This window comes from Acanthopagrus latus, chromosome 13, assembly GCF_904848185.1.
Source record: "Acanthopagrus latus isolate v.2019 chromosome 13, fAcaLat1.1, whole genome shotgun sequence".
Lineage (NCBI taxonomy): Eukaryota > Metazoa > Chordata > Actinopteri > Spariformes > Sparidae > Acanthopagrus > Acanthopagrus latus.
In genome coordinates, this window is record NC_051051.1 from 16042879 (window position 1) to 16057980 (window position 15102).

Sequence of the window (15102 nt, forward strand, 5' to 3'; positions counted from 1 at the left end):
TAATCATAATCATAATAACAATAAAGTATGAAAAGTTGATGTCTATCAATACATGTTATCAATATTCCATGTTTAGATATGATAATCAATATCAGACTAACACAACACCCCAGCCACAGGAAGTAGACATCCTCCTTGGGTTCTTAATGTTTTAACCAGTCAGCAGTAAACTTGAACCTAAAACAGTTAAGCTCTCATTTATGAAGATTTTTATTAAGATGGTATATGAACTTACTCATCCATATATAATCAGGGGATTAAAAAGTGCCTTTTTACTGATGGGTGACCATTGACATGACAACTGCTGAGCTCCCTGCTTGCTACCTTTCTGACATGGATGTAAGGTGATTACCTCGATCTTCTATGGACTACAAAAGACTTGACACTCTGTTGGTCTTTAATTAACAGCAGCCTACACACTCAGCCCAGAGTGTTCTTTCTTCCACAAAACTCTTTGACCAAAATGTGCACACACCATTGTTCAGAGAAAGAATCTATCAAACACACAGCAGCCAAGATTCCCTTTTTAATGTTCCAACTTACAACATTGTTGTTAATTAACTACAGCAAAGTAAATTTAGTCAACAACTCAGTTTTTACCGGAATCAACTGTAAAAACTACTACATATAAGCCTTAACTGGACTTTGGTTGACTACGGTGACTTAATTTTGTGAACCAGGACAACAGCAAGGACTTGAAAATCTTTCAACCAGACCATGAGCCCAGGTGGTCAGATGAAAACTGTGTGTGTGGTGTGAATTCAGAATGAGTTCAGTGTCAATAAACTTTAGCATACGGATGTGACCAGGAAAAACGAGGAGACTGGACAGCATTGCACTGGCCATATGGACTGTCAGGATAGGTGTGGCTGGATTATGAGCTGGCAAAGATGAAATGTTCATGAGATAATGTTACAGGATGCAAGGACCAAAAATAGAGAAATAGGAAAGACACAAGTGAATTTTATGTCCATGTAAAGATGAGATTTTGCATCTAGTCACAGTCTAGTTAAGATACATATCAGTGTCAAAGTGTAAGGGGGGACTGATTCACTGGTATAGATGTGAGCAGGCATCCCGTATGTCCCTTTTCGTTTTGCTAGAATGACCACACTCTCATTTTGGTGAAGACAAACACTGTGAAATTGCCAGTGCCAAATTGAAAAAAAGCAAGTAGCACCATGCCTAAAAAGCTGCAGTGTTGCATTTTGCTCATCAAACAATAAAAAAAAACACCATAGTATACACTTTTCCTAACTTCCCCAAAGGACAGTAATAGAAGATATCTGTGGCTTTAGGCCATCTACAGAGAGGAGGAGATGGTAAATTGCGGGAACTTGCCAGTCAATAAGTGTTCTTCCGTGGTTACACACTTCATAACAGGTTAGTTAATGCAATACTGAGTAAAAGACCTGAGTGCCCATCGTGCCTGATCGAAGTGAATTAGAAAAGAGTCTTTGTGTGGGTGAAACTATGGACCTAAAAAAAATATGGCCCTGTTATAGCTTATAAACAGAAAAAAGTTTTGTTTAGTGGACTTAAAACCAACAGGCTTTCTCCTCTCAGCTTGTTAAATGTCACGTAATAAACACAAACAAAGATCTAAACAGAGGCAGCCATTCTGCCTCCCCACAGCAGTGTAATTGGTTTAAAGTAACGTAACACTGGATGCATTTTAAAAGACAAAATAAAGGGTCTTAATGACAGAAAATGTAAACCACAGAAATACATTAGCTGGACATCAATATGGTAGTTGTGGATGTCAGGTAAGTCCACTTTCCCCCATTCCTTTACATTTTTTTATACACTGATGCTAGTTGTAGATTAGCAACAACACAATATGATGGCTGACTAGCCATATGATTTGGGCTCCTAATATCTAAAAGTCAATAAAGCTATACTTATTGCATCCTTTTAAATGGCAAAGAACTCAGAATTTGAATTTACCACCAGTCAAATTAGAGGGTCTGCTTTCACCCAGAAAGGGGCGGGGCATGATGCTCTTACCTATCATGATGGTGGAACTACTGAATATATTACTCACACACATTCTCAACCCCTAATGTGCTCTTCCAGTATTTCCTATAAGTACCCCTGAACCATTGGTGCTGCTTACCCCACCACGGTGCCTCACAGCCAATCGCACGCAGCAAGGAGTCCTGCTCACCTGGATGCCGCCTGCCAATCACACAGCACCTATCCAGCATTATGTCATGGAATTTCGCCTGGGGGAACGATGGGAGGTCTTGGACGACAGCATTCCCGCAGGGGAGACGGAGCTGCTCGCCCGAGACCTCATCCAGGTAAGCAACAGGACTTTAAACAGTATTACGCAAGACCTCCATCTGCCACTTCCAAGCCAAAGAGATATCTGGGGCATAATGGAGGGTTAAACACACCTGTCAGTTTGCAGAGTAAAATAAACTCCACTTAGAGGTACTGTAGACAGAGATCTTCATGATTTAAATTCAAACTACTGTATACAGTATCAGGCAGCGAGAAATGATGAGAAGCTATTGCTTCTGTTGCTGTCAAATGTGTGAGACTGTCATGTTTTTCTTACTTAAGTGATGCTACACTGCATTTTCTATCAGAAAACAGTCAACTCTCTTTTCATATTTGAATGAAGGGCTAGTTGAAAAGAGTTAAAGGGAAATTCCAGTATTTTATTGCCTATCCTTGTATACTTGTCCATTCAGACAAGATAGCTCTTTGTAATCTCTCTATTTTAGCTCTTTGTCTTTGTACTCTGTGTCTGAAATAAATGGTGTTGAAAATCTGAGTAAATTGATTGACAGTGGTCATCATAATACAGTAGTTTGATGGATAATCAGCAATTGCACATTGTTATCTCGAATGTGAAGATTCAAGTTAATTTGGAAGGGTTAAACCTGCAATGATTTAATTAATTTTTGGCCAGCGGAGGCAGTAGAAACAAGTTGTGAATTCAATGTTGACATATTATCACCCTTTAAGTTGATATGGCGAACTTAATAGCAAACAGCTGCATATATAATAATATTCTTTTTTATATATATTACTGAAAACCCCCATCATTCAGGATGTTGGTCCAATAGTCACTCTTTTAGCTCTGCTTTTGGAATCCCTCAACTTCTGAAAGAAATGTCTGGCTCTTTGGTTACTAAAGTAGCTAGTCTGTAACTGTGTCTGTTTGTATTGAGAACAAAAGACAAAAAAGGGACAGTAAGGTATACTCTGTTTCACAATGGATAACACTTTTTTTTCGATCTGCACATTAAAATCAAAAGACTGTTTAAAAATGTTGTGTCAGTAACCAACACTATGACCGTCATCAGTTACGTCATTCCTTAAATGCACAGTATGTAACTTCAGCAGCTAGGGTTTTCTCATTCAGAACAATTAAAACAAAAGACATGGGATAACATGAATTGTTATCTTCAGTGTTACTGTCACCATTAGCAATTAAAATGTATTTCACAGTGACTCGGGCAGAAGTGTTCATGATGATGCAAAGTACTCAAGTTTTACTCATGTTACGTTCAGTCACATTTGCCAAATATCTTCATCTCTCTAATGTATCGTCTGTGTTTTCCTGCCAGTTATAGTGTCAGGTGACCAAATCAAATGCAGTTAACCTGAATAGAATAACAGATTTCTCTGGGTTTCAAGATTGTTGGAAATATTTTAGATAATGTAAGTACACAATCAAAGGTCCTGTCTTTTTGTAGATATCTTAATGTGTATCTTAATGTGTTAATGTTACATAGTATTGTATTAACAAGGTTTACTTCTGTTTTAGCTGGTTATTAATTCAGAAGCCTCAGATGCAGTCAGATTGCATATGATCTACCAAATGCTGAAAGAATTGACATGTTTGATGAACTTTTCACTATAAATGTTTTCTGCAGCAACTGAGGCTATATACAACTGCAGATTGCAAATCATAATCTTAATGACAAGTATGTAATGCATGTATAATAATGTGCTGCCACTTTGGTTGTCATAGTAATGGTACAGGTGTGCACACACCGACTTGTGCTCACTCTCTGACCATCTCTGGAGGTTTTACAGTGCAGCACATTTTGATTTTACTCTTTCTTATACTTTGTATCTAACAGAAGACACACGCCTCATTTCTGCTGTTCTGCTACTAGCTTTACAGAACACCACTGAAAAATGTAATCAAATACAGTGCAAAACACTGTATCAATGTGCGTTAGAAATACAATATTCTTTTTTAGGACAGCGAAGAGTCTCTTTGTCTGCAACAAAGGAAAATAAATGAATCTTTACTGATTTATGAGTTCTGACACAATGCTTCTTTTTCAGCATGTCGCGTCTTGCTCATGTCGGCAAATTCTCCTGCCATGACATGTTTGAGTTTCTTTCTTTAATGCAACTACCATTTTCAGCTCCATGCAGATGCTTTTATCTTGACTTTCGTTGTGCAGCAAACACCCACACACAAATCTCTCCAGCTCTCTCACCACACACAATGCATCTAGTTTGTATAAGTTTTCCCTGCAAATTTCTTACTACACCTGCTGAGGTAGCTTGACTCGGAGTAATATGTTATAATGTGATGTATAGGATATATCGCCCAACCCTTTAGTGTAGCAATCAACTGACCTGACAACACAGTCTACAGCATACAGATTTAATCAGATGCTTTCAGAGTGATATGCCAGAATCACTGCAAAATAGGTATGCACCCTGCTGATGTGTCCTTGAGCAAGACACTGAGTGAATCTCTGCCAGTTCTATAGCTGTTGAAAGGACAATACAGCCAGCACCAAGGAAAATGTAAAAGCCGTCTTTCAATCATTCTTGATGATATTCATATAATCTTTTTTTTTTTAATTCTCATTTATTGTCTTGAGGTTCTTGCTATGTTTGTACTATATATTACTGTTCCTTGTTATACATATAGTCATCATCACCAGACCCTCACGATATGACTATTATATGATCTTAATTTTAAAGGACCACTGTGTTGAATTTAGTGGCATCAACCAACTGAACACCCCTCTCTTCAACATACCCAACAGCAGTCACTGAACTCATTGTTAGGTCTATGCAGTCTGGGCTACTGTAGAAACATGACGGTAGAAACATGGTGGAAATTACCATAAAGATATTAAGGCTCATGATAAGGTAGTATACTATGATGAGTATATACTAATACAAACATAATTATGAACAATAGATTACATATCTGCCAATAGATAGATCATTCTACACACTCTGCTTCTAAAATGCCCCTGAAACAGCTAATGGACTGTTATTTGCTTCGGCATAGTTATGTGTTTCTCGTAAAAATAGGCAGCAACCACCCCCTTACCACCTCTCTCTGGACCGGCAGCTCCAGCGAACATGGTCAGACCAAGAAATAACACAGTCTCTGAGAAGCTGGAGGCCAGTTCAGTGACAGTAAATACAGTGCTGAGGTTGTCTTCTTGCCAGATTTGGCTCCTGGCATCACAGGCTGACTCAGCAAATAGGACCGTTTACCAACCCTACCAGCTAACGGCAACCAACATTACATTCAGTAGGAGTTAGCGCTTACTTTAGCAAAAAAGCTACCAGTATCTGCCAGCCAGGACCTCCATAAATCACAGAAGGTAGTCCAACTGGTTATCAGTACATTTGCAGTTACTTAAGCAAAGAGCAAAGCTATCTGTCCAGAGTTGCTCAAGGCAGAGCAGCCCTAGAGCAATAGAGGGAAAACCAGCAATTATTCGCCATAAAACATGGCCCAGTTCCAAATCACTTATAAAGTCTGTTTTTTATAGAACTTATAAACTTGTATTTTTGTACAGTTATTTATGAGGTTCGGTCCTGAGCAACACTCATCCATGGAAGCATCATATATAAAGAAAACCTTTTTTGGCATATAATTAACATACACCCCCATGTGCTGAATGAGTCACCGACATTTTTAATGGCTTTCCAGGAAGTTGCAAACTCTAAAATACAATTAGAAATACCTACAAAACAGCTTTTAGACACTTTAATTCCTGCTACTGGCATGTAGGTGTGATATGGAGCTAGACATTTGGGGAAAAAGTTGCAAACTCTAAAATACAATTAGAAATACCTACAAAACAGCTTTTAGACACTTTAATTCCTGCTACTGGCATGTAGGTGTGATATGGAGCTAGACATTTGGGAAAAAAACACTCAACAAATTCAAAGCAATTTGACAGCCATTTTGCCACATAAAGCTATTGATTATATAATTCTGACGAAAAACACAAGTGAAAATTAATGTATATCATTAAAAATCATCAAACCTAGGGTTTGCACATTAAAATTATATTTGTTTTGAATGTCTATAAAAGAAATTGAGGGACATGTGAGAGACAGATTGTAAAAAGGATTGTAAAGATCAAAGCAGCAGGTGTAACATTGCCCTGGTATAAGTTAATCTCTAAAACACTGGACTCTACTCTCCAACTTCCTGACTGCTGAATGCCCCTGTCTGTCCAACCCCTAGCTAACCCTGATGAGATCAGCGTGGCATCAGGATAATGATATTATTGTATTTTTTGAAAGGCCTCCCTAGGGTCACAGAAGTCATACATCTGTTTTCATTGGTTGAGTGGCATGTGTGTGTGTGTGTGTATATATATATATATATATATATATATATATATATATATATATATATATATATATATATATATATATATATATATATTTAAAAAAAATGTAAAAAAACTTTTTATTTATTTATTTATTGCTGTTCTCTCATCAAAACTTAGAATAAATTCCCTAAAAAATTGGTGTAATTAATTGTGATACTTAAACTAAATAGTGTGTCAATAACTGAGCTACACTATTTATATCAGGTACTCTGGTGGCTTAGCTGACAGGCCTTCAGAGACAAACAATTCGCAGCCTGATTGACCCTGTCTGAGTCGAGACATGAGACATGGATGATTTACCTTCTGAATGTTGATCTCTCTCTTCCCCTCTTCCTATAGGAGGCGTGGTATGAGTTCCGTGTCATGGCTGTCATGGATGACATGATCAGCGAACCTAGCAACGTCGTAGGAGTGTCCAGCACAGGTAAGCCACTGCATCACTTATTGAATTCTAATTTCACCTGTGGTCATTGTAACAAAATCTGAAGATAAAAATACAAATATCGAATGTGTGATCCCTCCATTATACAGTATATATGCATGTGAAATGAGAGAGAAGAAAGGGCAGGTCGTCCTGACACTCATCATCTCGAATTCAGAGCAGCTCCTCTTGTCAATGCTGGGATTCAACCCGACAACCTCTGGCAGTAATCTGTATCTCTTACCTCAGGCAATCTTAATGCTTCTGAGCTGGGGGGGAGTGGATGTATTGCACATGCAGCAACTCCAACTTTACATTTTGCTCACTCAGCACTGTTAAATTTAAGCTTGCTTTACATGCACACTCCTTTGTACCATCCTGAAGAGTATGACATCATTGTTCTGCCTGTCTCCCATGGACTGTGTTGGGCTGCTTTGTGCTAAAAAAAAAAAAAAGCTTCATTAAAGCCAGTCTTTTTTTGGCCTCAAAACTGAAAAGTCTGTTTTGATTCTGAAATTAAACCCCTCAAAATGTGATGTCGCTCCCCTGCAGAGGTCACTGAGTACACATCATTTGGTAAGAGCAGCTGTTGGGAGCATTTATAGAGAAGATTTGCTCAGGAAACCTTGGATCTCTGGAAGTACTCTGCTGCCCCCTACTGGTAAAGATGGAGAGCAATGCAGTGTGTTGATCTGAGGCTCCTGCTTATTCTTCTATGGCTCTGGTATTAATTTCTTTCTCTGTGCGTACTGTCAATCAATATCATACTCAAAATATGATGTGGATACACACTGTCCTGCCAAAGAAGACAGAGGTGTTCTCTGGCTGATCAGTTGTTATATAAGTACCAATACCGCTGGACGTACAATACTTTGCATTTTGCTGTGTCATGCTTCACTGCAGCACATGAACCACTCTAACAAGTTCATAACGAAGGTTGACACATTGTCCCCCTTGGTCCTCACTGAGCAATTCATTAGCATGTAGGTCACTACAATAACTCCTTCATTAATGACTGTGGACAGTTCTAAAAGTTGGTAGCTCTATAGCCGGACTATAGCACATTGTCCTCAATTGTACATTGGCTGCATTTTTATTAGCCTAATGATGTTGTTAAAACTGTGACAGTCACATTAATTCTGGCTCTAATGCATCTCTGAGTGTAACGAGCCAAAGAGTGCAGCCAACGATGTTAAACAGAGCATCAGGAAATACAGAAGAAATGCACCACCGGTGTATTGTACAACGTTGAATTCAACTCCATTGTAACAAAATGGTACATACACTGATGGTTTATGTCATGAATGTTCAAGAAGACACTGTTATCACTTTAGGTTTGAATCCTAATTAAAAGTCGTGTCAAGCCAAGTTGGCAAGCTATGGTCACACAATAAAAGAGACCAGTGTAGGAAGGCTTGTGTTTTTAAAAACCACATCCTTTTTCTCCAGAAAAACGTTAACAGACAGACACACAGTATACTCTATGGCACCTTCAGGCAAGTCATCTTTGAATGTGAACCACTCCAGTGCCAACTCCAATGTGGGTGGGCAGCAGGTTTTGAATAAAAGGACTATATGATTAGTCCTGCAGTATCGATTTTGATCATTTGTCCATAATGAGTCCAGCAGTGTTATAGGAGTAGAAGAGGGCTGCTTGAAATCACTAAAGGCAATTTATCAGATTCCACAAAGCTTCCTCTGGAGCCACAAAAGACTCAGTACTACTTTATATACAGTAGTGCTCCCCAAGATCTTAATCATCTACATTTCATGTCTGTCAGGCTGTTAAAGATTTGAACAGTTTTGAGGGGACCAGCATCTACTCTGATGCTATTCGAAAAAATATTTAGACCATATATTTTTATCAAAACTGCTTTTTGTCTCGGGTGGTGATGAAACACAGTTATAAATTATTGTTGCCAGCTGGAGGCACACATGCATGCATCGCTATGATTGTTAATGTGTCAACCAGGAGCAATGCGTTGGGGTTACTGCTGGTGTTGTACTGTTTTCTTAAAGCCTCCTTCCACCAAGAAATATGTTGTTCTTCTATTTCCTGCACTGTGATGTTTAAGCTTCACTGCAGAATGATGTATTTGACACTAAAAGACTGTTCTCACATTCACCATTGGCCCTGTACTTGGAAAAAAAAACAAACCATGCCACAAATGTGCCCTCTTCAATGGCCCTATGGTAGATAAAACATGATAAGGTGCCTTGTACAATGGCCCGATGTACGACAAAATGTGATAAAGTGCCCTCTAGGGTGCCTTCATAGTGAAAAAGACAGCATGCAGTGTCATAGTCTGCCTTACATGCTAGGAAATGAATTGGCCTCTACAGTGCAAGCCTCTAAATAGTTGAATATTTATTAGTGTATGTGTTTTATTACAGAGGTGTGGAAGTTATGCTTTAAATTTGAGGCACACATAAAACAATTTCAAGTCCCAAAATTAAAAGCACTCAGCATGCAGAATGGCCACTGTCAGAAATGTCAAATGTCACAGCCACTCTGCCCCCATCACTTGTTTCTGCAATATGTAACTTCAGTGAGAGGGTGGGATCAAAGCATTACATACATGTTTACTTCAGCCCACATAAAATTCAAATACTTGATCAATACACCTGTTCAATAAGCATAAACATGTACATATGTAGAAAGGGATGTTTTAACCTTCCCTGTCTGCAGTCTCAGCCACCACAAGTTTGCTTGCTCGGCTAATATCAAAATATTACAAACAATGTAGCAGAATGCTAAGAATGCAATACATCTTAGCCAATTACTTGATTAATCGCCAGATTGATCGGTAGAATACACGATTACCAAAACAATCGATGGCTGCAGTCCTGGTCATTTTTCTACAGCCATTACACTGGGCAAACAGTATTTACATCAGAATGATAAGTTTAAGCAAAAAAGTTATATATTTAAAGTTTAATGTGATTAAAAACAAACCAAGACAACCTAATAAGGCTGCTGTAACCAAACAATACAGTCCACATGTAGCATCATCATTTCAGCTGAGTTCATGTTTTGAGTTAAACATTATTTGCTTCTACAGTTTTTTAACAGTTGTGAATGCTGATGTTTTTGGAAAACAACTTCACATTCTGCTAAGTCTTCATGGCATACAGCCTGCAGAAATTCCCATTTTGAAGACACATGCAATAGTAAAAGGTCAGCTCTAGCATGTCTGAATCTTATTGTACATGGCAGGAATTTTCCCTTTCAGAGGCCCTTCAAAGGCTCCTCTGCAGGAACCAACAAATTACTGGATGAGGCTTTTCTTCTTTGTTCGGGAGGCTGGCAGAAAAAGCACAAGGGCAATGAGGGAATGGCAAACTTATGTGCACACCCTGCAAAAAAGGAAACTGCAGAAAATCTCAAATCAGTTTCTGGTATTGTTACATACATTGCTGCCTAATAAGAGCACAGCAGGTTCTTTTAGGAGACCTTTTTTTCAGTGGTCACACATCTGATAGTAAGTTTAAACAGAAAAGGAATGTTAATATTAGCATTTATTCAGTGGAATGAAATATGAATTATAGTGAGCAAAGTGAAGTTTATTTTTTTTTTTATACTATCTGATATAAATAACAAATGTTCCTCCAGTAATATGTCATTTCCTCCAGCTGTGGCAAGGCCTATATATGTCCAACTGCAAACTGCTAGGTCCCTCTTTTTTTACCACTTCATCATTTTGCTGTTACACTTTAACTTTTAACTGGTTCCGCTAGCCTGACTTTACCGTCCTCGCCTCACAGACTTCTTCCCTCCTCCAGAGATGGTGGAGGAACGTGGACTAGCAAGACCTGTGGTGGCTGGCATCGTGGCCACCATCTGTTTCCTGGCAGCAGCTGTCCTGTTCAGCACGATGGCTGCCTGCTTCGTCAACAAGCAGCGCCGGCGGAAGCTTAAGAGAAAAAGAGGTGAGGGCTGGTCATTAGCTAGATATCTCCATCCTACACCATCCTAACCTTATTTTAAGTGCAACCAAAAATCAGATGAGAAGATCAGATTTTATAGTCATATTTGACTTCAGGGCAATTTTTAACATTGGCTGTGGCTGCCCATTGCTGCAGCACCTCTATTCACTCTCTCCACTGTCCATTATAGCGCCTGCCTCTTTAAGGCCCTCCTCCCAAAAAGTCTTGTCTGTTCTCATTGGTCAGCTATCACAGGCCTGAACAGGCCTCCCACTTTGTTTCTTCATCAGCTCTGCTGGTGTTTATGCGATCACAGTCTTCCAGAAGTCCTGACGGCTCATTTAAAGTCTGTTTCTGGTTGTGGGCTATGTGCATTTCACTATGGACTGAGTGCTTTCAGTCTTTGACAGTATTTGTGTAACACATAGACCTGCTTTACAAAGTAAATCTGATTTTACACAAAATAGGACCATTAACTGTTTGAATTAGGTAAACGTGAATGACACGTTTTATGGTTTGGGGGAAGTGTCCTGCATTATACTGTTATCTTGTCCCTCCTGCTCTGCACCACCACCAATAATGTCATCTCTGGAAATCAAGTTTTTATAAATGTTTTATGTAAATGTGTTGGATCAGAGTTGTTTATGATGAATGCTAATTGTAAATATGAGGTACGGTGACTCTAAAGGCTGCCCAAAAACTAAATTAATTGCTGAATTTGAGAGGAGCTCATTTGCCTCCTTCTATTGACCTTGCATGCATTTCCATTTCCCCTAAGTTTAGTGTTTTCTCTCTGCCTGAATGCCAGGAAAGAAGGTGTAGCAGCCAGTGTATTCCATCCTCTTATTCAGCTCCTTTATTTAAATAGTTATAGAGCCTTTAAAGAGATGATAGCAAAAGCTAGCATCTGATCCACCACTCACCCTCGGAATCTTTCCCACACAGCTCATTTAAAAGCAGTGGCTGGGGTTCCCAAGCTCTGCTGTCTGAGCAGTAGCAGTTATGCTACCAGTAGCATTAATAGTACATGCAAAGATGGCACCCATTCAAACCAATGAAAATTGCTCACCATGCTCATACACCAAGAGCTTTTCTGGTATCTGCGTTTACATGTTCTACAAAACCTCCATGGATCCAAAATTAATAATAATAAGAGTCCTAATCAAACTTTTTTTGCAGTTCTTGATGTCCAGTCTAGTTTTACAGATGTCTCTTTTATGATGGTGGTCCATGTGGAAAATACTTTTTGTACCATAGAGGAATTTTTCGCTGCAATACCGCAAGTGAACACCATGCCAAATTGGAAGTATGGCATCACTCTCTAGGGCCTGGCCATTGTGCACACAATATCTTCTTCATTTTTCACGGCTTCTTCTTCTTTTGCTTTTGTTGTTTACTGTTTTTTGCTTTTGGACACATAAGTGGCACTAACCGGATTGGAGTGCGGATCAGAACTGATATAATCTTACCCACTGACATATGCTCTCTCATATGACAAGTCAGATGTGTTTGCAAACACCGAACCGACTCGGTTTTGGACAAATACGTGTACTGCTGCACCCCTACTTCAAACTGATCTTGACTGGCAGTTTTTTGTCTTTCTTCCTTCTTCCAGATCCTCCACTTTCCATAACCCACTGCAGAAAAAGCATGGAGACTCCGTGAGTAACAACACGACACCCACAACACACTGCTCCACTGCACAGTACTCAACAGCCCATAATGAAACAGCACACCAGTTAGGATTCATATCACTCACTGGGCAGCAGTCAGACGATCAAAGACAATATGAGACCAAAGACAATCTTTTACCCAAGTAGAACTGTATTCAGTGAAGTAAAGCATATACCACAATATTTCTACAAAGTGAGATTTATACAGTATGCTAGTAACATGGTGGACATAGAAGCAAAATTAAAACAGTTTCTCATTCATTTGTCATATTGTTCAGTAATATTATTGCTACAAGTAAATTCTCTTGTAAATATCTAACAACATTTTTGATAAAACAGATCATATAATACAGTTATACAGCTCTATGAAAGAAATCAGAGCCCATAACAGGTCATTTTATCCTGTTGTTCCCTAAATGACATGGATAACTTTGGATGGGATATGATATCAGTCCTGAATGTTTTTTTCTCTTTATAGAGGCACAAATTTAAATTGTCCTGAAACGTAATCTACTTGTTTTACTTACATTAACACAGTTGAAAATTGTTTTCATGATTCTCAGCATGACAACCTTTAGAGCCTGCAACATGTTTATACTGAATGAAATGCCAGGACTGTCACATGGGAGTCTAAATTTGTATCCAGTCCAGTCTTAATCATAAGCTTAATTTTGGTTAAGGTCAGAGAAACATCGTGATTTCAGTTGTATGTTTATAGAAAATAATGAAATAGTCATCACATTTATTCTATAGGATTTGTGCCCATGTACTGTACACACATCCTATAGATTAATTTTTGTCACGATTTCACAGTGTGCCATGATACTGTATTGATGATTCAAGTAGAGTATATGCTTGTTGCTTTTGTTTGTTTTTGTGTCAGCTGAAGTCCATGTTTTGGAGTGAGGGGCCAACACTTGCCCCAAACTAAATATCAGCAAGAAAGTTAGCATTGTAGCCTGCTGGTGTCTATACCAGAGTGTGTTAGGGGGGAGCACTCGTGTCCAGTTGAGATGGAACAATGTACAAACACAATATTGTATGGAAATGTCACAACAGTTGTTTGTTGTGGTACAACCATTCAGAAAAAAGAAATGGGTCTGTTTAACTATGGACAATGTATGGAAATGTAACTGGTGATTGATTCTAGTGGAAGCTGTTCAAGTTTGAAAGGTGTATTTAAATACTAGTTTAATGGATATGTGCAACCATAGAAAAATCATATATACATATAGTGAACCCAAACCTACTTATTTGTGTTTTTTCTATGGCCTTTTTTTGTAGTAGCATCTAATGCTCATGTCTTGCTCTAGGAAAATGGTGCAGACAGAGCACAACACTGCACAACATTTCTTTCAGGATTTCGTCTCAGTAGCCCACCAGATAAAGTCTATAGAGTTGGTGCTGTATTTGCTTTTAGACTGGTCAACACAGGACAATGCAAGATAGACATTTATATTTTGCCTAAAAGGTTGGCCACCAGGATTAAGAGCATCTCAGAGCCAAGAGCTATGATTCCAATTTTTTCAATTTATGTCACTGTAACGACTGCTTACAGAACAACAGAACAGCGAAGGCCTGCTGTTGAAAAGTGAAAAATTCAAATGAAATTGCTCTACATAACTTAATGCTACTAGTAAAACATAATTTACATGTTCAGAACATATAAATCTTTGTGCATCAGATCCTAGAAGAATGAAACAAGCTTGGCTAGTTCTTGTTTGTTTACCTTGAAAAAGACTCAAAATTGGTGTGAAATACACAGGAAGTTCCTCCTATATAACTTTAAATGTTTGTGAAACTAGCTTCGGTGTATACTGAATGTTACTGGGCAATGCTATGAGTTTAATGAGCTTTGCCAAGACTGCAGATAATGAAAGTTCCATCCCATTGATTCACATCTTTTCATTCCTGTCTCCTCTATATTTTCAATCACAAAGGACATCTCAGGTCCTGTCATCACCATTTTTCCCACAGGCATTTTGACATATCATAGCTGGAACAGTACAGGTGGAACTACTAACACAACTACTACATTAAATGCGTCTCTAGTAAGTCATGCCACTGAACCAGTACATACAGACTGTCCTGTTTAGTGTTGGTACTGGCTAACCAGAATAGAAAGTAGCCACCATTTTGTTAAGCCTCAAGCAGACAAGTCCAAATGTCCATCATGAGAAAGGTCTGTCGGCTCAGAGGAGAATGACTGTATGCCAAAATATATGATCATCATAAGTAGCAGTCTTCAAAAGGACACAATCCTTTACAGATAATACCACTAGATGCTGTTTTATCAACTGTTGGTATGTACAAATAACACACTACATAACATTTTCCTCCATTTTCTCCACTGTTGTCCAAAAATGATTAAAAACACATCAGTGAACCAGTTAGAACCAGGTTTAGAATTTGAATACTCTGACTCCTGAGAAGACGGCATTTACCACTCTAA

At 38.6% G+C, this 15102-nt stretch overlaps 1 protein-coding gene across 4 annotated transcripts in view; it reads left to right on the forward strand.

Annotated features, from left to right (window-relative positions):
- LOC119031861 (protein turtle homolog B-like) overlaps positions 1 to 15102 on the forward strand; it is a 138044-nt gene that overhangs the window by 96877 nt on the left and 26065 nt on the right. For all 4 annotated transcript variants that reach the window (XM_037120620.1, XM_037120622.1, XM_037120621.1 and 1 more), the window contains exons 14-17: positions 2077 to 2303; positions 6969 to 7053; positions 10816 to 10980; positions 12593 to 12638. In XM_037120620.1, coding sequence (XP_036976515.1) covers positions 2077 to 2303; positions 6969 to 7053; positions 10816 to 10980; positions 12593 to 12638 — 523 coding nt within the window. The remainder of the gene's footprint in view (positions 1 to 2076; positions 2304 to 6968; positions 7054 to 10815; positions 10981 to 12592; positions 12639 to 15102) is intronic.